Source organism: Cotesia typhae, unplaced genomic scaffold (assembly GCF_013202065.1).
Source record: "Cotesia typhae breed Kobodo isofemale line unplaced genomic scaffold, CoteBio_Ctyphae scaffold_13, whole genome shotgun sequence".
NCBI lineage: Eukaryota > Metazoa > Arthropoda > Insecta > Hymenoptera > Braconidae > Cotesia > Cotesia typhae.
In genome coordinates, this window is record NW_027423774.1 from 18,717,271 (window position 1) to 18,744,025 (window position 26,755).

General features: G+C 34.7%; 1 protein-coding gene across 2 annotated transcripts; it reads left to right on the forward strand.

Moving 5' to 3' along the window:
- The first annotated feature begins 138 nt into the window (after nt 1-138).
- On the forward strand, nt 139-26,394 carry Sidpn (bHLH protein similar to Deadpan). Of its 2 annotated transcripts, none has more exons than XM_074253789.1 (4): nt 139-154; nt 23,088-23,830; nt 24,375-24,602; nt 24,736-26,394. In XM_074253789.1, the coding sequence occupies exons 2-4, from the start codon at nt 23,651-23,653 to the stop codon at nt 25,720-25,722; spliced, it is 1,395 nt and encodes a 464-aa protein (XP_074109890.1). In that variant the 5' UTR covers nt 139-154; nt 23,088-23,650; the 3' UTR covers nt 25,723-26,394. The 2 variants fall into 2 exon arrangements, with proteins under 2 accessions (XP_074109890.1, XP_074109891.1); XM_074253790.1 differs by lacking the exon at nt 139-154 and having other exon boundaries at nt 23,080-23,396; nt 23,571-23,830.
- The last annotated feature ends 361 nt before the right edge of the window (nt 26,395-26,755 follow it).

Consider the following 26,755-nt stretch of genomic DNA (forward strand, 5'->3'; position numbering starts at 1 on the left):
TTTTTCGAGACTTATTCGCTGTTTTTAGTTTTTCGATTTTTTATTTCGACAGGCATTTTTTAAAATTAAAAAAAAAAATTTTTTTTAACCAATTATCTTTTTTTGTATTTTTTCAGATTGCTGGAATCTTGTAGAAGATCAAGATGTCATTTCGGTGAGTTATTTTTATATTTATGAATTAAAAAATATATAAACATTTAACATGATTAGATTTTCTTCACAATGGTTACTGCTAATTAAATAAATAAGTAGAAGCAGTAAACTATAGTAAGACATAAAAATTTTTATAAATATTAAAAAAAAAAAAAATTTTACAAAAGTTTAACAACTAAAAATAGGTCATTCATATTTCCTAAATGTTCTAAAAATACAAAAAACTACCTTACACAATAAATGACTTGAACGCGAGCTCTAGAACGAAAGATTACTCATAATCGTCGGTTGATTACTGTGAATTAAAGCAGAAAAAGAAAGAAAAGATCCATACACACCCTTCACCTACCTAGAGAATAGAACCCAGAGTGCACGTAATTCCGAGGAAGAAAAAGTAGAACGACAGTGAGGATGTTGCGAGAGCGATCTTGAGGATCCTCGCAAGAGCAGTGTAGAGGAAAGAAGTACTGAGAAGAAAGAAGACGTGGATAGTCAAGTAGACGTCGCTGGAGAAAAAAGAGGAAAAGTTTCAGGAGGAAGAGAATCTTCAGTCTTGAGGGAGTGAGAGTCGTAGGAGGTGTAGGCGCCGAGAAAGAAGGCATGAGACATTTCAGGAGGAATGGAGAACCTCACGGAGCACAAGTGAGAGGGTTACACGCGGACCAAGCCAAGGGTGGATAGGAAGGGATGCGATCGGCGAACCGCGCGCCGCGTGATAAATAACCGAGCACGTCTGACTATCTCGTTCTACTACTTTCTACACTCTCTTTTATCTTTTCTCTCTCGCTCACTCGATCTCCAACTAAACCATCCCACCCTCTTCTACTTTACTCTACTCTACTCTACTCTCTTCTCGTTGTAGATGTAGTATAGCGTACAGCGATGGTGGTTCTGTGCTGCTACTGCTGATGCTCGTGCTCCCTCGTCGCGTCTCTCGCTGTCGCAGCTTTGCGCTACTGGTCTTTTCAAAATTTATTTTCTTCTTTTTGCGGCTTGAATTTTTTTATTTTTAAAAATTTTACATTTTTATTAAAATAATTTCTTCGAGAATTAATTATTTTAATAAAATAAATAATTTTTGATAAAAAGTAAAAATTTTTGTAGCTTTTATTGATAAAAAATTTTTATAAAAATATTTTTATAATTTATACGGACAATTTAATAATTTTGAGAGTAATTTTTGAAAAATTTCGAATGCCTGGAGAAAATTTTAGTTTCAGAGGAGTGAAATAAACTTTGAAAGACGCAGTAGCTTAGGTCGTGGGTATATTCCGTGGCTCGGTCGAGTGAGCGTGGCGTGGCGCGGCGCGGCACCATTTATCGCTCGCCCTCGGGCTTCGCGGCTCGACTCGTCGGTGTGTGGGTTGTAAAGAGCGAGAGAAAGAGAGAAAGAGAAGGATGAGAGAGTGATGGAGAAGGACAGGAAAGTTCACCGCGTATCTACCATCGCACATGCCAGGAACGAGGCTATTACGCGAGCGTGGATACACATCCCGTGTGGTTCGAGCGAGATGGCATTTATTCCAACCAAAAAAGAACCACTGGAATAGAAGTGAAATAAATATAAAAAAAAATAGAAAAAACATAACAGCACGGGTGTTGACTCCACCTCCGAGCGATGACGATGTCGAGCAGTTGGTGCTTTCGGAATCCGCGGAAAGCTGAAGCTGAGTCTAACTGACGAGGAGGCTGAATTGGTAGGAGTAAGTTGATGGGGAAGAGATGCAACTATTAGATTTGCTGATGTGTGCTGTTGTTAAGAGTTGAGACATGCATTTTTTTTTTTCCTTTTTTTATTTGGTTTTTTTTTTTTTTTTTTTTGGGTTTCTGAATCAAAATTTTGGTTAATAATTTCATTTTTCGTTTAATATTTTTTTTTTTTTTTTGACACTTTATATATTAATTTATTCTAATTAAGATGAAAACATTTCTGATATGGTCTGATAGGAAAATTATTTAAATTAAGGTATATTAAGTCACATATAGCCATATAAAAAAATTAAATATAAAATATCAGCCTAATATGCTTCAATGAACATATTTAAACCAAATTTCACGTTTTATTGATTAAATAACTTCTGAATAGGGTAAATGTACCAGTAGTTGGCCGATTAAGGATTTTTGGCATTTAAATTGATCGTAATTTAATTATTATATGTTAAAAGAAAATAATTCAAAGTTTATTTAAACTTTAAATATTTGTTTTTGATATGTGATGTTATTTATTTGAACGATTAATAAAATTACAAAAAAATTCATATTTAAATCTATCACAAATGTAAACTTGACTCAGCAGTCATCTTATTTAAAACACTAGATATAAATACTTCTTTATTATTATTAATTTAATAATTATAAATTATTTTAAATAAAAAAATTCATGTAAACATTAAATTGTTACCTAAACATATTTATACTTTTATTTTATATAAGTTAGAAACTTACAACTGTGCATGCGGTCAACTACTGGTATTTTGAAAAATAGCGGGTTCCAATAGATGAACGAATAGTTAAAAATAAATTGCAAGGTCATCAAAAATGCAGTTGATAACAATTTTTGGACTTTCTTATAAAAGTGATCAACTACTGGTGCCCGGTGAACAATTGGAACATTTACCCTATCATAAGTATGCTAATTTCTGCGACACCTATATTGAAATCGATATAAGTAATAATTTATGATACTGAAATCAGCAGAGATTCAATAATTTTTTGATTATTTTAATAAATAAATTATTACTAAGAAAATATTTTAAAAAATTTTGACATTTGGAATTTTTTTATAATAATTTATTTGTTTAAAAAAGTCATAAAAATTTTTTGATTTCTTTTAATTTAAGTTTCATAATTTCTATTTTATATTTTCCAATAATTTTTTCTAAACATTTCTCGTTAAAATTTTTTTTCATCGAGCAAATCTATACAATTTTCCACAAAAAATTCAAAAATATCAACGCAACAGATTCCTGTCATACAATAATACGTGCAGGTAAATAGCTTATCCTGAAAAATTAAAACACTCGTCTTCATTCTCCCCACAGTACACTAATCGCTTAAAGCCACCTAGGTATTAATTCCTCACCCTCTTATCTCATATTCGACTAAACTACCCTTTCATCTTTTCTTCCTCTGGCGTAACCACACGTTAGCCTCCAAGCGTCCCTCCAATTTACTCCACTGCAATCGTCGTAATACATACTTTAAGTATTTTAATTTTTCTATTAAATGAAATATCATTTTTGGATTGCGAGGCAATTTTCAAAAATTTGAACAATTCTAAGCGACAGAATTTATTTTATTACTCTTCAGCATTTTTTATTTATTTTTTTTCTTCAGCCTCTTCAACACAAGTCCTGATGGCCGTGAGGGTCTCGGCTCGAAAGGGATAAGCGTTAACGAGGGCGACGCGACCGTTTTGATGGTAACGCTGGTGGTGGCGTCGAATCGGATAGGAAAGGCGAGAAAAGCGAAAAAGTCGAGTGGAGCACCGCACCGGGTTGCCGAGGACAAGAGGGTACACAGTCAGAGCCAGAGCTAGAGCCGGAGCCATACAAGAGTGAATATAGTGATACAGTGCGCCACTAGCACCACCAGTAGTAATCGTAGTTATAGTCATAGTTATAGTTGAAACTAGTATAGTATAGAGGTATAGAGTTGGATGAAGAGGAAGAGGATGAAGAGGAGGAGACCGACACGTCGGTGAGTCCCCGGCGGCTAGGCGTCGTTACGAGGGCGTCGCGTTTAGAGTATAGTACAGGGTATAACGTAGAGCGTCAACGTTCGCTTCCATTTCCCTTTGGTTCCTCTCACGCTTCACCTCCTCTTGTTCCATATCCGCCGCCACCCTCTTTTGTGTCGTACTACTCTCACACTCGAACCACTGCTATCAAGCTTTCTCCTCATCCTCCTAGTTTTCGTTCTCGTTCTCGTTCTACTCCCTGACTCCCAACCTACAGCTTGCCGCGTTTCACTACTCTATGTCGAGTTTCACTACTCTCTCCGTCGCGTTCTATCTTTCGCTAACGTGTCTCACTCTTTTGGCAAGAGCGATAGACAGAAAGAGGGAAAGAGGAAGAGTAACACCAGTAGTTCGGGTTAGGCGATGGTGTGTATGATGACGCGTTGCAGACTTCTCTTCCAACTGTCGAGGGAGATATTCCAAAATTTATTTTTTTACTCTACGTGAAAAATTGTAAATAATTATTTATTTATTTATTTGTTTATGTTGATGGTCTTGGTAGAAAACTTTAATCATTTTTTGGTTCTAAATGAACAAATATGTTAAATTTTTTGAGGCAAGGGAAGATGTTGGGCGGTTTTTTAAGTTTAAAAAGAATAGAAAATATTTTTAAGTTCCTTATTTTAAAGGATATTTATTAAATTTTTTAGATAATACAAAAAAGTCATTTTTTTGACTTGCTATTTAGTTTATAAAATTTTTTTAAAATAGTCTAATAAAAAATTTGGAGTTAAATTCGGGAAAAGAGGCATTAATAAAAAAATTAAATGAAAAATATCCTTAAAAATTTGAATTTCAGAAAGACTGATTTAAAAAAACTCCGTGAAATAATCAGAATTTTAGAAATATCTATTTAGAAGATATACTTTTGGTTTTTTTAATCAAAAAAGAATTTTCTCAAAACAAAAATGTTTTATCTTAATTTTACTTTTTTAAAATACTTTAGCCCATAAAATTGCATTTAAAACAAATTTAAAAAATTATTTTTAAATATTAGCGTTGTTTACTTTCTATTAAAAAATAATATTTATAAAAAAAAAAAAAAATAATGCAATTATATAAAGAAAACTCCAAACTTTCGAACTGATCGACAAAATCAACTAGTCATCTAAAATTTCTATTTTATATAGATTGATCGTTGAAATTACGTCCAATTGTCTTTTTCTTTGTTTTTTTTTAAAACTATTCTAGAACGAACCCGAAGTAGAGTCTGTAAAACGAGAGAGAAGACGTAAAAGTAGAGGCGTAGTTAGTCTGATGCTACTGCTGGTACAAAGCAAAATCAGCATGTTATATAGAGGTATATGTTGTTGCCGGTGGTTCTGGTAGTAGCACTCCTTTACACAGGTATGTACATGGAATATACGAAAACTCAACGCAGAGAGAAGGAGAAGAAGAACGAGAACGAGAGGATAGAGATAGGGAGGGATCACTAGGAGAAAATCGACAGCAGTAAGGGAGGTGGCGGTAGGTGGTAGGTAATCACCCGCCGGCGGCTCGCGTTATAGCGTCGTTACGCCGCAACGGCGGTATCGCACACCCGCGTTCAACCACTCGCCTTCAGCACGATCTCTTCTCACTCGGGTCTCGGCTCCTCCGCCTCCACTCTGTCCCAGTATAGTATCCAGTATATTACGGTACAGCATACAGCACTCTACACCTATAACAGCCGGGAGCAGGCATCAGGCACTAGGCACCAGGCGGCAGGCCACCCACTCTCCCGCTCAGCCTCACAACCTCCTTATTCTTTTAAGAGCAGAGCGACCTAACCTCCAACCACGGAGGTACACCGAGCCAGGCGTCTTTCATACCACTGGAGTACAGTTATTCCCTTCGGACGAGTAGAGAGTACTACGCGTTTTTACTTTTTTTTCTTTTTCCTTTTCTTTTGTTTAGTATTTCCTCTTTTTTTTTCTTTTTTCTTTTTTCTTTTCTCTGTCCTCTATTTATATTTTTCTTTGTCTTTCTCTGACAGCGGTCCTCGATGACGCAGCCCACTGAATTTCAGAGACAGTTGTGTTGTCGGGGGATATAGATACGTCAGATACTGATCGGAAATGATATTTAATCAGAAATAGAGGCGTGTTATCTTTTTTTTTCTTTTTTTTTTTATCGAGATTATTGCAGCGAAAATAATTTTTGGGTGAATTTTATAGAATTGTAATCATTCTTGGATGATTACTTATTTAAAAATTTTCTATTTATAATTTTTTAAGGTTTATTATTTAAAATACTTGAAAAAATTGTACCATTTATTTATTTTTTAAATATCTACGTCTTTAGAAATTTTCTAAACGGTGAAGAATTTTTAATAAATTTATAAGGTCCTATTTTGGTAATTTTAAATTTTATTTATCTTTATCAAAATAAAAAGGCTTTTTCTACGCAAAAAAATTTTTTTTCCTGCTCAAGAATTTATTTTTCTTCTTGAAAATCTTTAAAAATTTTACTTTAAACTCCAAAAACTTCAAAAATTCCCTAAACTTAAATTTATACTTTATTTTTCTGTTTTTCTCAAAAAAAAAAAATCCACAAGATCATTTAAAAATACATCAAAGAATAATCAACCCCTGATCGAAGAAAAAAGAAAAAACAACATAAAGTCAAAGAATGATTTTACATCAGACATCAGACATCAGACAATTTCAGTAAGACTTGGTTCGTATCTTCCCGACAATTACCCGGTATCTGAGACATAGAATTGTTGCGTCTCGCTGGCAAACGGCAAGCTCAAGTGCCGGGAAATATTGATATGTAAATACAGCTGAGGACTGGTGAAGTTATAGGCATAGGTATAGGCATGCGAAGGCTACAGTAGACAGTGAGAGCTACAACAAGACCGTCATAGTGATAGTCACAGTAGTGTTTCTCCCTCGAGAACCGAGAATGAGAACGAGGATGCGACACTGAACCAGAAGCTGTAGCAGTAATAGAAGCTCTGGAGGATGGAGGTGGTGAAGGAAGAGAGGATGGAGGATGGAGAGTGGAGGTGTAGGTCGTTGGCCACCCCTTAGGCAGCGGTAACGGGGTGTGCTAGCAGGTTAACGAGCGGCTCGCGGGGTGTTCGAGGCACGAAGAGCGTCAGTGGTAGTATAGTACACCGACGGGGGGTGGAGGTCGGCTCAGGGTCTGCTGCCGGCAGTATAACAGAGACGGCCGGGCGTGCCGCGGAGCGTGCCACCGAAGGGGATGGGAATTTTAGCCACCCGCAAAACTATTGGCCTCCACTCGTGCGCTTAAAAATTACCTAAAATTACAATTTTAGATTCTATTTTCTGGAAATAATTCTCTGAGGTGGCCCACGGGGTCCCCGAGCCAATTGGAGATAAATTTTTTTTTTAAGTCCACCCCTTGCTGGAGAAGGTGAGATAGTTGGCGAAGATTGTTTGGACAATGCTTTTGCGGTGTTGCACAGGGACATGCCCTGCGGGACATGCCATGGAACGGGGTGGTTGGAACGGGCCGCGGAAACACCGAGAGGGCGGCAACACTGCTGAGGAGAGACCGGGGAATAATGTTGCCTCGTGGATCTGCTGTGTACGGCGCCAGACAAAGATAGATTCTGGCTGTTATGTGTGATAGAGAAACCAAATAAAAGAGATGCCAAATGCATTATATTATATATATTTTTGGCATGTTATGGGTGGGGGCCTAAGAGTTGCTTCCAGTACTTTTGTAGTGAATGAGGCCTCGTCACTTTTCACCTCAATCACTTGAGTATCCGGTGACGAAATGTTTTTTTTTTTTTTTTTTTTTGACAACTAACGCACTAAGTTAGACTAAGTTTTATCATGTAGACATTTTTAAGAAAATTTTTAAGTTGTTAATCATAAAAAATGTCGTCAAGCTAGCGGTTGCTCGGAATTTAGACAAGTAACAAAATTTTAAATAGAACAACTAATTATTTACAAAATTAGCACCATAAATAAATTTTAATGCTTGAATAATGAGTCATTGCAAAATAAAATTATATTTTTAATATTATCTGAAGGCACATCCACTGCCCACAAATGTATTTTTTATTTTCTTGTTTGTAATAATAACCCTATAATTGGGTACGGCTGTTGGGTTTATTGCTAAATAAATAAATAATGCGTAGTCAATGCATTTAAAAAAAAAAATTTGTTTTCTTAGTAGAATTTATTTTTTTAATTATAGCGCTTATTTATTTATTTAATAGTGTGTTGTGTTATTGAATAAAATCTTTGATAATTGTTCATTCACATTACCATTAGCATTGCCTGACAATAATAATTCGTGACATAATTACTTACATAATAATAATCACTGGTTACATTACATATGAAATTACAATGGTATTATTAATTTTAATTTGGAGTTTTCTGCGCTAATTACGGTACTTATTAACTATTGAATGAAACTTTTGATAAATAAATGGAAATTTATCCGACTTTTGTTTGATTATAACACTTTATAATTTGTAGTACATGTGTAGGCAAATTTATTTAAACAAGAGAAATCCATCGATAATAAGAACAAATAAATTGGGAATAATTAATAGATAAAAATATAAAAGAAATCGTAAAGCAATTGAAAGAAAAACGATTCTGTGAATGTTGGACAAATCAACGTTCGTACTCCTTTTTTATGTTACTTCGTACGTACTGGCGCGTCTGTACTACTTACACGTATTTACACTCTATTTATAATTTAAGTTTGAAAATGGAATCCATAAATTTTGATTATCAAAAAATAAGATTTAAAAATATTTATTTATAATAAATTAGTTGGTTTATTTAAGTTTTGAGTTTTTAACTTTAAATTCAAAATTTTAAGTCAAATATTGAAGATAGAAAAAAATTACATAGTTTATTTTTTAAAAAAAATTGTATTCTCTACAAAAAAGGTCTTTGTAAATTTTGCTCTATCTCTTTTTTTTTTTCTTTAAAATTTGAATTTAAAGTTCAAAATGAGATTTTAAAATTTATACATAATTTTCAAAAGTTTCAAGTGCTTCTTGCGACTCAAATATTGAAGATACAAAAAAATTATACAGAATTTGAGCCAAAATTGCAAAAAATACTAAAATTTTCACCATATCTCATAACCAATATCTTTACCATCATTATTATTATTACAACCGAAAAAAAAAAAGTTGGTATTCAAGATTGGAGTGAGGAGCGTGAGAGGAAATATAACGTAGATACATAACGACGAAAAGAGAGACGCGTCGTCACGGGATTACATGCCACGGCTGAGTGGGCAGAGTGGGTCCAGTGAGTCCTGCTCGTCCTGGTTTAAGAGAAACAGAGCGAGGGAGAAAGCTAGAAAGAGAAGCAGAGAGATAAAGCTCTTGGCAGAGCCGGTGAACCAGGAAGAGCGAGCTAGCTGTCTAGCTCACTCGCTCGCAAACGGGAATGTGGGATGGTTGATGGCGTCCGGGTAAATGTCAACCTGGATCAATATTCCCTTGGACTTTGATACTCACGTCCATCATTTTCTCCAGCAGCAACTATTGCCGATGCACTATAAACCCGCCGACTTTATTTATTATTTATTCTTCAGGTTCTATCTACCTAGCCATCTATTTAACCATTTATCTCCGGTGGTGTGGGTCTGTTATAAATTTAGCCCTCAACTGTGCTCACACATTCGAGCACATGTGCTGGTAGATGTAATGTAAAACATATAAACCAGGGATCTAGCATCTAGCAGCTAGAATCTACCAGCCAGACTAGACATTCGAGTTGATATGAGTAAAGTCTGGAGTCTAGTCGAGCTCAACTCACAACTCACAACTCACAACTCCAGCTGAATGCTTGTATGAAATGCATACAATGATGTAAGCTAAGATAAAGCTCACAACATATGTGCCCTAGGACGTGGATGATGGAATCATGAGAACGTACGTATGGCTGCTAGCAGGTATGGCATCCATATCTTTGGCACGCAATAACATTTCCGAGGAATAATGACCAGGCAGTACACGAGTCTAGTCGTGGATCGTGTGAAGCTCAGCTCTGGATAAAGTGTCTAATGGTAAACGTACTCACACTACTCTACATGTATTATGCAATGGTTTAGTCGAGGAGTGTGGAGTATGCATTGCAGATTGGAGGTGTGTGGGTGGTTAGCTGGCTGTAGATGTTAGATGGATCAGGCTTGCCAGTAGAGATGCTAGCAACGAAATACTCCAGCCGATCTCACCGCGATAACGATAACACACGATAACACCCTACGTGCCGTGTTATGCTGTGTTGGGCGTTCACACGCGTGCCTGCATTATGCACACGCGTGCTACTGCTACTGGATTTGGCTTTAGCTGCTATGCGAATATACTCCGCCTGGACTGACGATAAATAGCTAAGGGCTACCACTGGTGTGATCCTACTCACACTCCTGCTCTTATTACAGTTGTATCGATCTATTATCAGGTTTTTGATTGTTATTCGCGATGGTCGTAGCTTTTAATGTTGAAATCGTCGTTTTTTATTTTTTTTTTAATTGTGTGGTGATTTTGACAGAAATTTTATTTTGTTTATTATTTTTTTTTTTTTATTTTCAAGGCTTTGTGAAGTTTTGTTACAAAAATAAGGAATTTAACTTTTTTTTTTTTCTTAAAAATCTTTCTATCTATATTTCTTTTTTATATAAATCAAATTTTTGATGAAAAAACTTTTAGGAAATCTAAAAAAGTCACAAGGATAACAAAGATATTATTTCGAACCTCGGAAAGAATTTTTTCATATTTTTAAGGCAATTTTTTACTCATTAGAAGCAAAAATCTTGAAGAAAATTAAAAAAAATAGCAGCCACCCAAACGTCTTTACGTTAAAAATCTAAAAATTAACTCCATTTGATACCAATTCGATAGTTAAATACTTTTCCATCTAGTTCCAAAGTTCAACAACTAAAATTACTGTTTAAACTTTTTTGCAAAGCTACCGTGAGACTATTTTGCATTTATATTTCGCTTCTTACATACAAAAAATATAATCCATACTACCAGGTTAATAGTTTTCAGCATCCCCAGTTCTATCTGCAGTTTACGACATTAAGTCACCTTAATTTGAGATTCAAATTTCAGCGATATACTTATACACTGGAAGGAAAATCCTCGTATCCAGCCGTTTAACTTTCTATGAATCTTATTTATAACAGATAATAATAATAAAAGCAACACTACTCGAGAAAACCGTGGGATTGTAAAGAGGTGACGGGTTGCGGGCTCTTGACGAGCGCCAAAATCAAAGCAAGTGGATAGGTGTACCGCAGGAAGGGAGTGTGAAGAAAAGAGCTGGAGATAGAGCAAGAGCAAAGAAAGAAAGTGTGGAATCAAGTGTCGAGTGGCCGCGATAGAACACGGAATAAAGGCAAAAGAGACTCAACTTATATTATACTGTTCTGGTGTCTTGTGTGTTTGCCGTCTCGCGGGTTTCATCCGCGACCCACGTTGTATTGAGAACACACCGTACTAGTAAGCAGAGATGAGTTGTGGAGGAGTAGGAGGAGGAGGAGGAGGAGGATGAGGAAAAAGAACATAAAACAAAAAAGTTAAAAAGTATTAAAGTAGTGGTGAAGGAGAAAAGGTAAACGCAAAAGACGACTGAGAAAGTAGAGTCGGATGGAAGCTGGCTTCCGTAGTATGGGTGTCTTTTTGCTCCTGCCTTTGCCTTGGCTTTACCTTTACTTGTGCTTCTTTTTCCTCTACAACTACAGAGATGTAGTCTACTCTCTCAGTGGCATTCCTCTCATATCCTCCATTCTGGATTCTCTTCTCTCTGCTTGCTCCTTTTCTATCGTCTCACGGTATGGCAGTAGCTTGAGAAACCCACCGCTGTTCCAGCATCTCCTCAAGGATCCTTTTGCTTTATTTTCTTACTCTTCGCTTTCCTTGCCATTTTTTTTCAGCTCTCTTATATTTTTACATTTTTTTTTTATTGCTTCTCTTTTTCCTCTTTCTTTTTTTTCGATCGTTTTTTCCCTGTTTTGTTGGCTTTTTTTCCCGAGGGTTTTTTGCGCACGCTCAGCTCTTGGCTCGGTTTTTGCCGCGCCGTTCTCGCCCACACTCGAGGGTTTTATTCCACGAGCTTTTTACTTTTTTTTCGGTCCTCTTTCGCTTACTTTTTTTACCTTTATGTTCTCTCTAGCATGGTGAACGAGCGAGATAACACGCACCTGTGCTTCTTTTTTAGCTGCACTGCACTAGCTCTCTCAATCCCTCTCTCTCTCTTGGGTTTTATACTCATCTTTTTTTTCTTTTTTTTTTTCCCACGTTTCTTAACATCTCAACTATTTTTCTGCTCATCTTTCGCGATAGTGCGTTTTCTCATTATATATTTCAACACAAACACATTGCGAATCGTGAATCGCGAATTTTTAGCTATTAAAAAAAATATATTTCATTATTATTGAGATAAAATAAAAAAAATATTGAAGAGAACATGAAAAAAAATATATTGAAGGAGTTAAAAAATTTATCTTTATTTTTAAAATTTGGGATCAAGAGTCAAACTTACGATTAATTTGATAAATACTTTTTTTAAAGAAAATTTAATTATCTACAAAAAAAAACATAATTTTTTCATATCTTCAATATTTGAATCACAATCAGCACAACACTTTTTAAAACTGAAGATAAATTATAAAACTTCATATTTGACTTAAAATTCAAATTATGAAGGAAGAATTTTTTGTAGAGAATAAAATTTTTTAAAAAAAAGGAAGGGTACAATTTTTTTCGTATCTTCAATATTTAACCCAAAATTTTGAATTGAATAACTAAATTTTTATCATAAGTATTGCAACAGTACTCAGGATAAATTTCTTCACCAAAAAAAAATATAGACTAAGAAAGAAATGTTCGCTGCGGATCCGCAAAAGGTATATCGAGTTTTATTTATGCATACACGTGCCTCGTGTCTTGGGAAATGTGCCGAGGCTGTTATGCTGTTATACGTACAACTCACAAGAACGCACAAGAAGAGTTTTTGCCGATGTGAGCTCTTAGCTGCAACCTGCAACATGTATAACGTATATGTCTGTATATTATATAGTTACATTTTAAAGTGTACATATTTCATTGTACCGTCATACATACATTCCATTACTCGTTACATGCTTTGCTGTAAACTCGAGTCTACCTGTGACACATCCACATGGATATTAAACATTCGAACTCAATGCAGGTCCAAGCATAGTTGTATAAATGTATAAATGCATCAGTCCGTACCAGAGTTCATAAAGTACATGTACATTCTGCTGTACTATATACAGACATGTGAATGTCATATCTGCAAAGAGGATATACGTCCGAAACATATCCGTATTTATTTTGCTATGCTTAAAATATTTTTTGCTACTGAAATGTACGAGTGGATCTGTCGTAAAAAGAAATGAGTGGGTGAATCCGCTTTTTTATACTTAATATAATTAATTTATTGATATCTTCTGTACTCTTTAAGATTTTATCACTTTTTTGAAGATGTTATCAACTTAAAAAAAAAGTCTAAGTCTTTCAGTATAAAATTTCCAAACAAATAATCTTTTAACAATTTTTTATAATTTAATTTTGATAAAAAAATTAACTTGATTTAAGAGAAAAAATCTTTGATCAAATTAATTGTTTTTAAAAACTAAATTATCTTGAATCGAGCAGATATATTTTTAAACTAAGAAATTTTTTTTTAACATAGATACTAAAAAAATATATATCCAAAACATTAAAAAAAGATAAAATAGAAATTTTATCCAAAAACATGAGAGTCAAAATTTTTTCAAACTTTTAAAGACAAAAAAACTATCAAAATCTTTATTTGTTCTTTTTAGAAATTTTTTTTATCATAAATGCGCCGTAAAAACAAGCGGAATAAAAAAAAAAAGTTTTTAAATGTTAATTTTTCACATAGTTATGACCCAAAATAGGGTTGACCCCACTTGTAAACAATCACTCTAAATTTTTCTTAATATAAAAAAAAAAAAAATATTATTTAGCTAAGAATTTTTCATTACAAAAATTTTTTATAATTAATTAATTTCTTGATATAATAAATATCAATATGTGCTTTTAATATGATAGATATATACGAATAATTAGAATTAAGAGTAAAACTTATTTTTACCAATTCTTTAGAAATTTTATTCTCAATTATTTTTAATTATATAATTAATATTTATCATAGAAAAAATATTAAAAAAAATTTTGCACTTGTAATTTTTTCTAATCTTCATGAAATTTTTTCATCATAATTTAGTTATTACAAAAATCCAAAAAATTGACGAATATCCTTTAGCTTCAGTAATCGTTTTGCTTGATTTAAAGTGTAATGAATGCAAGCATTTATTACTCATTCTCAAAGAGAAGAGTTTATCTAAATCTAAAAAATAAAAATTAGATTGCTCAGGTCTGCTATTAGTTTCCGGTACCTGTACAGCGATTTATAGCATAAGTGGTAGGTGATAGCCCTCGCTGGTTGATGCTAGACTGTGGCTTACACAAATACATATATATAAAATTGTAAAAGAGTGTGAGGCGTTGGAGTGTCGGCGATGACGAGGCGTCCGTGAAATAGGAGAAAGGGAATATAATGTATAGCAGGGAATATTCTGGCGAGTACGAGTTGAATTACAAATATATATATATATATATATATATATACATATACCCCAGACCCTACACAAGTTCATGCAGCACACGCTGATGATAATTCCTCGGTATATAAGGTGTATCGTGGTGAGAGACCAGAAGGACAGAGATGAAGATGGAGATTGAGATTGAAGCGGCAGAGTTGAGCAGAACCAACACATACACATAAATATATATATATTGTATGGCAGAGTGTGGCTGATATCAGTGTGTAGATAGTACAGTAGTAGTCTTACTCTCTCGCGACACGACTTGGATGATTGAGCACCACTGACGCGGTAGTAACGGCGGTCTGGGACGGGGTCGACTGGCCATGGCGTGCCGCGATGCCGGGGATGATTAATGCGCTACCCCCGGCTGCCCCGACTGCCCGTTATACACGCGCTGAAACTCTCTCGCTGTTCTGCTCTTGCTTCCCACTCTCTCTCCCCCCTGCAAACCCTCTCGGTATCTATATATATTTATATATCTATATATATGTGTGTATTCTATGGTCTATATATACCGACATCTCACACCTCATTTCTATGCCTCTATTTTCTATACATCACACCCGAACAACATTCGCATCCTCATTATACAGCCGACAGCCGTCTATATATGTAATATGTCACTACAGATGGAATAAATAAGCTAAATAATTACTTATATTGTAATTTCAAATTTTTGTTTTAGTTTTTATCAATTAATTGCAGTCTAATAAACTGAAAAAAAAAAATTTAGTTTAAGAGAAAAGTCAAAACAATTAAACAATAATTAAATTAGTTTTTTTTATGAGAAAAAAATAGCTTGAATGGTCTTTGATAAGATTTAAATAAAAATGAAAAATTTTAGTTAAAATTCTTGACTAACAGCCTTGCAGCTACTATGTGACTGCTGGGACTTGTGAACTATAAATGAATAAAATTTTGCTTTAATAAATAACGACCTTTGTTAAATTGCACTGTACTTTCTTAACTATTGACGTTTTTAAAGATATAAGCTCATCCTGACGTTACACTCATCAAGAGCTTTCATTTGAGTATCCACATGCATTTTGATATATTTTTCATATATTCATATATATAATATATATATATAAATATATAAAACATTGATGTGGGTACTTAAATGAAAGGTCTTGATGAGTGTAACATCGGGATGAGCTTATATCTTTAAAAATATCAATAGTTCACGAGATAAAAGGTAATTTCTTAATTATGTATCTAGAGATAGAGCATTTTCGAATGCAGCCTAAATACTTATCATCATAAATTAACTATTGGTCAGAATAATGTGAAACTATGAAAAGACAAAACTCTAGATCAAGACTTTTCCAACGATACCAAATTTAATCATAAAAAGCCATTTTATCATATAAATACACTGGCTATAAAATTTTGCATATTCTCTTAACAATATGGATTATACTGTAAAGAAAATATGTGTCAATAATTGCAAAATTTTTAGACTTTATCTTCGTCAAAGCACAGAAAAAAAGTAAATTAAAAAAAATATAATGAAATTATTCTTGTTAATTATAACTTTTTTAAATAGTTATTGAACTTTTTTTTATATTAAGATAGCAAAATTTTTAAATTGAATTTTATTGAACCAAGAACATCATTAAAAATTATTTTTTATAATCTAAATTAATTTTTTTATCAGTGCGTTATTGCTGTTTAAAATAATTAAACTCCTAATTTCACTATTTCTTGCTTATTTTTTTTTTTTTTTACTACTCATTTATCCCGTGTGTTATTTTGCATTTTATATTTATGCCCAAAAATAAAACCAGAGGGTTCAGCTGAAACCGGCTTTAGCTTCGCGAGTATGTCGGTAATATATGAACACGATGGAAATAGACAAATCCTTGTTGGATCGAGAACGAAACCTAACGTATATACTCCACAACAATAACAATAACAAGAATAATAACCATGATAATACTGTGCTACTAAAACCGGCGCCCGACTACAACACTGTAGCAGTGTTATGCCCGAAATCCAGCAAAATCCTGAAGCATACACGCATGGGACACGAAAAGGGAATCCTTTGGCAGCACATTTATATAACTAAGTCCCTTGCTCACCCCAGAACATACAGGCATACAGACATCTATAGATAGCATAATAGCAGAGTATACTATCAGCGTACTAAGCGCGGGTGCCCGCACGTGATCAAATCCACACCCACGCACCGGGTCTCGCGTAGATATATAATATATAGGCGATAGATAGCCGTAGGTGGGAAAAGGCCAGCATGTGTGCTGTCTGTAGAATGTAGAAGGCAGAATGTAGTGTGCAGTATGTCGTAAGCTGCCAGACCCAGAGTAGAGCTTTATATACACACACACACACACACATATATATATATATATATATAGAGTATAAAAGCATCGAGGATTCACGTAGAGGGCGGAGGGGCGAGACAGCGGGGTCGTCGGTGGCGGCGTAACGCGATAAACGGATTAACGGCAAGCTCGAACCTAACCCGAGTAGAGAGCAGAGTAGAGTTTGGCGCTCGCGCGCCTTCAGTATTATATATAGAGCTACACATACCGCATGTACGATCTGCTCGTGTAGTGTAAGGATGCGATGCTTTGGCTACATGCTACATGCTACATGCTACATGCTACGTGCTACGTTATATAACTATAGACACCAGGGTACATATATGCGACCGAACGAATGGGGAATAGAAGTGAAAAAAAGGGACGTCGGTGTCACGGCATCGCACGTTACCCGACATCCTTCGTTGCACACTCTCGTGCCTTATGTATACATCTATGTATGTATCTACGGTACATAGATAACAGAACCTACTCTTTTTCCCTTCGGGAGAAACGCGCCTTCTGTCACCTTTTATTCCCACACTGACCCTGTCGCGTGTACTTTCCTCCTTTTGCACTCAGAAACTCACTTGTACTTTTTTTATTCTTCATTATTTATACTCCTGAATATTTCATTTACGAATAAGGTATTTCGGGTGTTTACTGATGGAAAAATTAACTTAATTCCATAGCAGAAAAATTTTTAAACGAATAAATTATTTTGGAGATCTAGATGAGATTCATAATTAAATAGAAAAATTTTTAAAGTGAGAAATTGCGCTTAGTTTGAGGTCATTTTTATTATTTGATCATTTTTGTGGTTGATTCAAGGCAAAAAAAATTTTTTTAATCATTTTTTATTTATTAATAAGTCAATTATAAAATTAAATTGAATTGATCATTTTATTAAACATTTATCGAAATAATTGGCTGTATTAATCATTTTTTAATTAATATTCAAAATAGAAAATATTTTAATTTTAAAATAAAGAGGATGATTTTAAAGATTTCAATTATTAATTAAATGTAAACTAAATAATTATTTGGAAACAAAAAAAAAAGCACTCTTACAAAAATTGAATAAAAAACGTCATACACGCAGAAATGAGACAATTTTTTTGAATAATAATTGCAATAAGTAATAAAAAAAAGTAGCACATATAATATACCTGTACTTAGATTTATAAAACTCGGCACGTAGTACGTGACTTCGGATGTAATCTGAGTAAAAAATAACGCGGATAGAATGTGAGCACGCGTATGCCACCTCATGTGTTCGTGCTGCTTTTTATCGTCCTCTATAATCTTATTTTTCATGTATTTATACACCTACACACCTTAGCATATCTACGGAATACATAAATATATAAGGCTGAAAGCTCCCCTCGGACATGCTACTCCACACTTTGTTCTCTACTACTTATTCTTGTTCAAATATATGTCCTATCTGTATCCCCTATTCATTGTCGCACGCCATCCCTTGCCCGTCGCACTTATTCTCGTTGCAACGTGATCGGTCGCGACTTGCGACATCAGAGATATTTAAAAATTCACGAATCACTGAAGATAGTCAACAGACTACGACACTTTATTCCCTTTATTTTTTGTCTCAGTAATATACGGAATCTTCAATCTTTGCGGATAATTACGAGAAAAATCTCTTTTACAATTTTTAGGAAGTTTTTGATCAGTTTACTGAGAATAGCCAAAACATTTGTGAATATTGGTGCGAACAGTACACTGAGAAAAAAAATTTTTTTTTGAAATTTTTGACAATTTCATTTCTTAGTGGAAAAAATCAAAACTATTCTCACAGTAATTTTTTTGTTGAAAAAAAGTTTTCTAAATTTGAGAAAAAATAGTTTTAGATTAAAATTCTTAAGATGTCTATCTAAAATGTTTTTTTTTTTTTTTTTTAATTCTAAAAAATTTTTTTCCAACGAGAAAATTTTTTATTTCTTTAGCTATAAGAGATAAAATTATTTAAAATTTCTAACAAAATAATTTTTTTTTCACAAAAATTTCCATATTTTTCAAAAAAAAATTTTTCTCTCAGTGTACAGTAATTATTATTGTATATAGTAATAATAATAATTTATTAGCTATCTCTTTATATATTACGCTGTAATGTATTTTGACATGACAAGTATAGAGTGATCGGCAGACGAAACTGACACCCAAGAGTATACACTCGGCAATCAGCCAACCAAGTCAACTATAATTCACCGAGTTTCAGTTTTAAATTACCACCACCAGATCATTATCACTATTTATGATTATTTGATAATTAGTATAAGTATAGATGACAAATCCGCTGGATATATATTCCCGATCGACTGGACCGCGGACTGCGATTGACATTTAAAACTTTAGCTATTTTTTGACAACTATCGCTCCGGCTAAACTTTAATAAATGTCAAATCTATTGCGATCCAATGACACAGTTTAATTGATGTATGATACGCGAGAATAGATATCATTGATGATAATCAGATGTTAGTTCTCCGTCGGTAAAATAAAAAAAAAAAATTTTAGATTAAGAGTGATAAATAAAAATAGAAGGAAGATGAGAGCCGAGTTTAAGGGAAGTGTATGGCTAAAGCTAAAGAATAAAAAATAAATGAATTTTCGAGATGTATAAATATACACGGAGGAAATAATTAGGGAGTCGGCTGTTCAAGAGAACTGGGATCAAAGCTGATCCGACTCATTACATGCTGGCAGAAATATTATGAACGGTGAATTGGAAGAGCGGATAGGAGTCGAGGCAGAGGTGTCGGCGGGAATCCCATCTTATATCTTGTATTTTATCTTCTGAGCGCATCTTTGCGTTTACACTTACTGGTATTGAATAAAATACAAAGCTAAATTGCTGAGAGAATAAACCTCGCTTTGGCTTTCACTACTCGGATTTATAATACGCTGTCATAAAAAAAGCTGCTAAATAGCTCGGAGATATTTTTAAAAAATCATCAAAACTGTCCGACAGCGCTATTTAATCAATATCTCCTCGAACCAATAGACAGTTATTGACAAAATAGCTGCGGTTTAATCTTCCCCTGAAAACATATCACGTATTTAAATAATTCGAATTTTCGAGCGAGGATAAAAAAATCGTTATTAGATTTTGAATTAATTTTTTAGCGATTGCGAAACATTAGCTAGAAAAAATTTAAAACTTATTGACAGTCAATAGATACTTTTTAAAAATCTTCAAAGTATACATCTATTAATTAGTAATTAAATTTTTATTTTTAAGTGAAAAGTGAAATTTTATAAATAAAATTAAATTTTGAAGTGAATTTAGATCTGCATATTTTTGTCAAAATAAAAACAATTAAAAAAAAAAAATTTATACAATTGTAAAAATAAAAACTAAAGATTAAGCAAATTCCAACTGGTCTTGGTTCAGACGGACAGCGTAGTATTGAGCTGAGTGTGGGCACTCGAATTCAGCCGCTCGTTACACTCAACAAGATCTGCCAGTCGGAGGGTCGCCACACGCACGGTTCGACCTAATAGCCACCCAGGCGACTAAAAAGACAATAATACACAGCAACTGAATCTAAAAAGTAAAAAATAAGAGTAATCTCGAGACAGTGGTGTGTAGTCTGTTCAAACGGAGCGCCGTGGTTACCGCCGCCGGGGTATCTCCACCACCAGACTTGATACGCAATACAAAGAACCCACACATGTAGAGAACATAAAATACATGCCTCATCCCAATATCTCATTGTATAAAATATACGACTGAGTAGAGTGTACGTGTGGGAAATGGTAGTTGCAAAGCTGAGCAGTGTCGCGTTCTATATATTATATCCATGTAGGTAGGTGTAGTGTGTCGGCCAAAGAAGAGAGGAGATGTGTGATATGTGATAGATGCATTGCTTGATACGATGCGCAACTGAGTACGGAGATGAAATACAAAACAAGACGATAAAGACAGCTTGATGGAACACAAAGAGAAGGAAAGAAATTTAGTACGCGACTAGTAGTGTAACATTATATACAGCTCTGTACTACTCGTTTACGTTTGCGTGTATGTATGTGTGTATATATATATGGCTTTTTGCACAATACAGTTGGCTCGGTTGTACAGTTTTTCCCCATACCATCCTGGTGCCATCCAGCATGCCAGTGAAATGCCGACAAAGACAGCTACAGAAACGGAGAAAGAGTGAAGTGAAGCACACTTGGCCGCGCGCGTGCCGACAGGCGCGACACTCGCCATCCTCACCCTCGCCCGTCGCCGCCGCGATACGCCTTTCATCTCTCCGCCTCCCATCCCGCTTGCCGCACTAAACGCTATCCTACACACACATAAATTTATATATTTATATGTCAAAGACACCGTTATATCTAGACTCACATGATGAGACATTTGCACAACAGTACGACTACAGCCAACAATCTACCGACTATCAATAGAAATATATAGCTGTATTTGTATATTTGTACAGCCAACACTTGGAGCTTCAAGCTTCGACTCGTAGACTATTCACATGACGTTACTCCACTACTGTCTTGCTCTTATTGTCCTCATCTTTGCTTGTCATCTCCATTTTATTCTTCTCTTCTTATTTTGGGCATGTGACTAATAAGGACTAGGTGATGTATTTTTTATAATGAAAAAATAATCTTAATAATTGTTTAAGTATATCTTCTTTGTAATATATAAAAAAAATATTTTACATTCTTGACAGAAGAATATTATTTAAAATTTATGAGGGTGGATTGTTTCGTCTGAAGAATTCTTTTCTCAATTCAAGTGAAGCTATTCCTTCATTTGCTTGTAATAATAGCAACAGATATTGATATTTTTCTGTGAAATTTTTCATTTTTAAAAATTCTAGAACCAAGACACAATTCTCATTTTTAAAAAACTAACAGTTAAGTCTTATTTACACTCGAATAATTTCTATTTACTATTTAAAAAAAAAAAAGTCCTTTAACACAAAAATGACCAAATTATCTCAAACTCATAAAAAAAATTTCTTCCCTGGATCTCAATCCTTTTTTTCTATATCCACGAGTTTAGTTGAACGTCTGACATTAAACGATAAGATATCAGCATAGGTGTGTGAGTTGGGTGTAAATATGGAAGTCGATATCTGGAGTAGTGACCAAAGCTGCATCGGTGGATAGAGTCTAGCGTACCGTGAAGAGTAGACCTGTAATACAGTATTACACATTAGATATATATATAGAGGGTTGAAGATATATAGCCATAATGTATACATGTACACGAAGCAGAAGCAGAAGAGGAGGCAGCGGTGTATACATAGGTAGTAGCTCGGGTTTGCGAGATTGCCTGAGAGGCAGAGGCTGGGAGGTACAGCAGAGTAGCAGAGTAGCCACAGGCAAGGGCACACGTCAACATGAACGTGAGCATTCTCCATCACCCTTGCTCGCAATAATTTCTCCTCTTTCTCTTTATCTTCCTCCAGAGAGTAGAGTCAACTCTTCTATCTGGTTCCCTCTCGGCTCCTCACTCCGGGTTCGCCTCCTCAACCTCCTCCGCAATCCGCAACTCACTCCACACCAACTCCATGGCATACTCTCCAGTGTGCTGTGTGTCCGTGGTGCTTGAAACGGCACTACACTCTAGTAGCATACAGTAGTAGAGTGCGCCGGCTCCTCTTGCCCCACCGATTCAAGATCCGGTCTCACTCTGGAACCCGGAATACTAATATCTGACCTTCTCTGTCTTTCACACTTGTCTACATGCAATATATTGTTACTCACTTGCTCTTTCGACTCTGCCAGTGGTTCTGGCGATACGCTGCTCCGCTTCGTCCATTTCATCCTACATGTATTATTATTATTATTATCATTATTATTGTTATTATTATTATATATAGATATACATTTATACAGAGTATCCCACCACTTTTCTCTGGTCTGTTCTCTGTTCTCTCTTGAGTGGCGCGCACCGCGCTCTTCCACCCCCGTTTAACATTGTCAGAGACAGGCCGCTGCTGCAAGCCGCTTGCTGCCTCGCAGTTCGTCATTGGTCTTCTTACCAGTTGGATACCGCACCGCATTACGATATATAATATCTAAAAAAAAATACAAGATTATTTTATAATAAAAAACAGTGCGTGATTTTACAAATAAAAAAAAATTCAAAAATAATTCTACTCAATTTTAAAAATTTTTAATTGACAAAAACTTTTAAATTTCTTCTAACTGAAGAATAAATATTTTTGTTTACACTCAGACTGCTTGAGTTTTAAAGTTTTTAAAATTATTTTATTTATAAAAAAAATTTATTGCAGTGTTTTAAAATTGACAGTGCATTAATGAGTGAAAATGATTAACAAACTTAGGTGGTACTTACTGTTATGATTTATCACGAGTTAAATGAGTGCGTGATTTAATCAGGTGACTGTTACTTGTAACCAGCAAGAAGATTTATTTAGAGTGACGGCAAGTGGTCGTAAGACACGTGCATATAAACCACGTGTAGTGGTGGCGCATTACCTTTTTATACAGTTCCCATCAGACTGGATTTTAATACTCCTAAATAAAAAATGCATTTTTAAAATGTGGATTAAAATGTCAGAGACAAAGTTTTAACAAAAACGGTAATTATAATTACAAAGATTATTTATATTATTAGTATTAATTTTATTGTTGTTGTTGTTGTTGTTGTTGTTGTTGTTGTTGATGTGAATAAGTAATTACTGATTGGTACTTACAATTAATAGTGGAAAGAATTTTTATAAGAGATTTTATTTTCGGTGTGACGCGATGCTCAGTGCCTCGTTAGCAAAAGCGACCACAAAAACAGTGAAAACGTGTTTCTCAGTGAGCCCAAGGTCCGCGAGGACCTGCTAAAATGACTGCGCGTCTACATTCTCTCAGGCACCAGGACAAAAAATCTTTGGGGAGCGGACATAGACAGCAACAGCAACAGCAACAACAACCGCAGCAGCAAGTCGCGCCTCAAGCACCGAGTCCGGTTCCAAGTCCGAGTCTCAGTCCGAGCCCAAATCCAAAACACTCTGACGGACGTCGAGTAAGTATTTTTATTATTATTATTATTATTATTATTATTATTATAATTGTTGTTGTTATTTTATTTTGTTTGGATTGCTGAAAATAAATTCAGTGTGAGTTATAAATGATACACTGATCTGTTAATAACTAGATACTTACTGGCATATGACACAGATATAACAGCCACGCGTCCTCTGTATGTATTTACTATTCTTCCCCTCGTAATCAAAAGTAGGCGTGTAATAGCTTTTATATATATTTATAATGCATTAATTTTTAAAGAGTTTGCAACCAAAAGAAACTTTTATTCTCTGTAAAATTTTTTTTCTTCCTATTTCTTCATAAAAAATTTGAATAAAAATTATTAAATATTTAAAATGGTATTGAAAATAATAAAAAAAAAAAAAATTTAACATAAATTATTATTATTAATTATTGAAAAATAATAATTAAAATTAATTTTGAAAAATAAAATTTATAAAAATATTTTCAGCAATGTGCAAATTAAAATAAATAAATAATAATTTTTTACAATTGTAATAATAAATTTTGAACTTTTTTAGGCAAACAAACCACTGATGGAGAAGCGAAGACGTGCGAGAATAAATCAGTCACTTGCCGCGCTGAAGGCACTGATACTCGACAGCGCGCGGCTTGAGAACACGAAGCACAGTAAACTTGAGAAAGCAGACATACTGGAATTGACAGTGAGGCATCTCCAGAGACAGAGAACTTTGGCACAGCCCGGATTGTCGAGATACAAGGCCGGCTATCAGGATTGTTCACGTGAGGTAGATTGATCTATTTATGCAGACATATTTAACATATCGAGGGTAATTTATTACCACCGATAAACATGATCTATTGTTATAATTACCCGAGCAATAATTACGTGTAACTAAAGGTTAATTTGAATGCACACAGGTGGGTCGTTATCTGGATGCTCCTGACATAATAACCGGCAACACAGCACCGATGGACCCAGCGGTCAAACAGCGGCTGCTGCGTCACCTGGACAGCTGTGTCTCCGAGCTGGACCTGGACCTTGGATCCCGACCAGACAGTGGTCTTGGGAGCAGTCCGGGCAGCGTGACAGACCGTGTAACAGGTGCTGCGAGTCCTACCGGGCTTGACCACCATCACCACGGGCACACAACAGCGACTCCTCACTGCAGCAACGCCGGTGCCACGGTGTTCAATGCCAGCCTGATAAAAACCGAGATGTCGGACATAATGGAGACTCCGACGCCGATGGCCAGGCCAGACAGCAGCACCGCCGGAGACGAGAACAACAACAGTCGTCCAACTTCGGCGTTCAGCCAGGTCCCGGCTCTGGATCACCAGCATCCTCCAGCCGGGATCCCCGTGGTCGACCAGGCCTCGACGTCGGGCCAGAACCCCAACATGCTCTCAGTGGTCCAGGTCATACCCTCCAGGCTGCCCGATGGCCAGGTTGTCTTCCTGCTGCCCAGTCACTATGTTCAATTGGCAGCTGCTGCCGCTGCCAATGGGATCAGCATTGGTCCCAATCCTCCGACGGCCATCTGGGCAGCCACTAATATGTCTCTCCTGAAAGCCACTGACAAGCTGGCCAAGCGACCTCATCAGGATATGGCCCAAGACTGGAGCTCTGACGGACCGAAACCGATAAAAAGCCCCCGGATCGAACAGCCCGAGCAGCCGCTCGATTTCACCACCACTTCCAAGAAGATCAACGGCTACAAGCCTCCAATTGACAGCAATAATGACATTGATGTCAGTCATATTCAGGGTATGGATGACCAAAACACGTCTAGTCATACCGATACTGATTGCAATGACGAAATGGTGACCATTATCTCTCCGGAATTGACCTCGACTATTTCACAGCAGCCGGTTAAGGATGAAGAGGGAATGTGGAGGCCCTGGTAAATAATAAACTAACCGAGTTTCGATTGTAATTTATAATAATAAATTTACGATAATTATTGTGAGACAAGATTTAGTTAAAATGATTGATTGGGTGTAATGGGCGATTATTAATATTTGCGGAGCTAATGCAATATCAGGATTCTTTTTGTCAATGTATATTATGTATATCTATTTAAATATTATTATATAATATAATCTATATCTATATGCATAAATATAAATGTATGTATGTATGTATGCATAGTTTATAGAGAGCAGAGAATTTAATTGCCTACACAGAGCGTCGTATTGTATATATGATATATCAAATTGACACTAAAAGTATTTATCTGGAGAATAGATTTATTTTGACGTTATCTAGTTATTGTGTATAAAAATCAGTGAGCATGTCCACCCTATATGGGAACCAAGATACATCAGAGTATTATTTATTAGTTATTATTATTATTATTATGATTATTATTATGTATATCTATTATAAAAATTATAACTGTGCTATAAATATTCTTAAATATATTATAGTAAAATGTGAGAAACAGATTAAATTACTTAATCCTCATAAATGTGTAAGATTATAAAAACATTTAAGACGACACCGTTGCAATTTATTATTAAAAATGTAATTATTTAAAACAGATAACTCCATATTCGATGTATGTTAAGTTACAGAGTCAATATAATAAGATAAATATTATGTTATTTGTTAATCTAATAATTATTATTGTTTATTTATTTTTATCCGTAACACCCTTAATTGATAATTTTTATTTACTCAAAAATATACTTTTGTTGGATATTTTTTTTTTTTTAATAAGCTTATTTAATTAAATTAAATTAATATTAAATAAATAAAATATTTTGAAAAATGAAGAAATAAATATTCTTTAGAAAAGAGCGCGCACGCTTATAAAATATCAATAAATATATCAAAAATTTGTCATTATTTTGTAAATAGCGGCTAATTATCTTGAAAAAAAAAAAAAATCAAAAATATTTTAATCAAAATATTGAATAATATTTATATGTAAAGTGT

What these genes read in the sequence shown, in the direction of transcription:
- Sidpn (XM_074253789.1), top strand. Translation starts at nt 23,651, where the DNA reads ATGACTGCGCGTCTACATTCTCTCAGGCACCAGGACAAAAAATCTTTG. An exon ending in AACACTCTGACGGACGTCGA is followed by an intron (nt 23,831 to 24,374) that starts GTAAGTATTTTT and finishes GAACTTTTTTAG; the next exon opens with GCAAACAAACCACTGATGGA. An exon ending in ATCAGGATTGTTCACGTGAG is followed by an intron (nt 24,603 to 24,735) that starts GTAGATTGATCT and finishes GAATGCACACAG; the next exon opens with GTGGGTCGTTATCTGGATGC.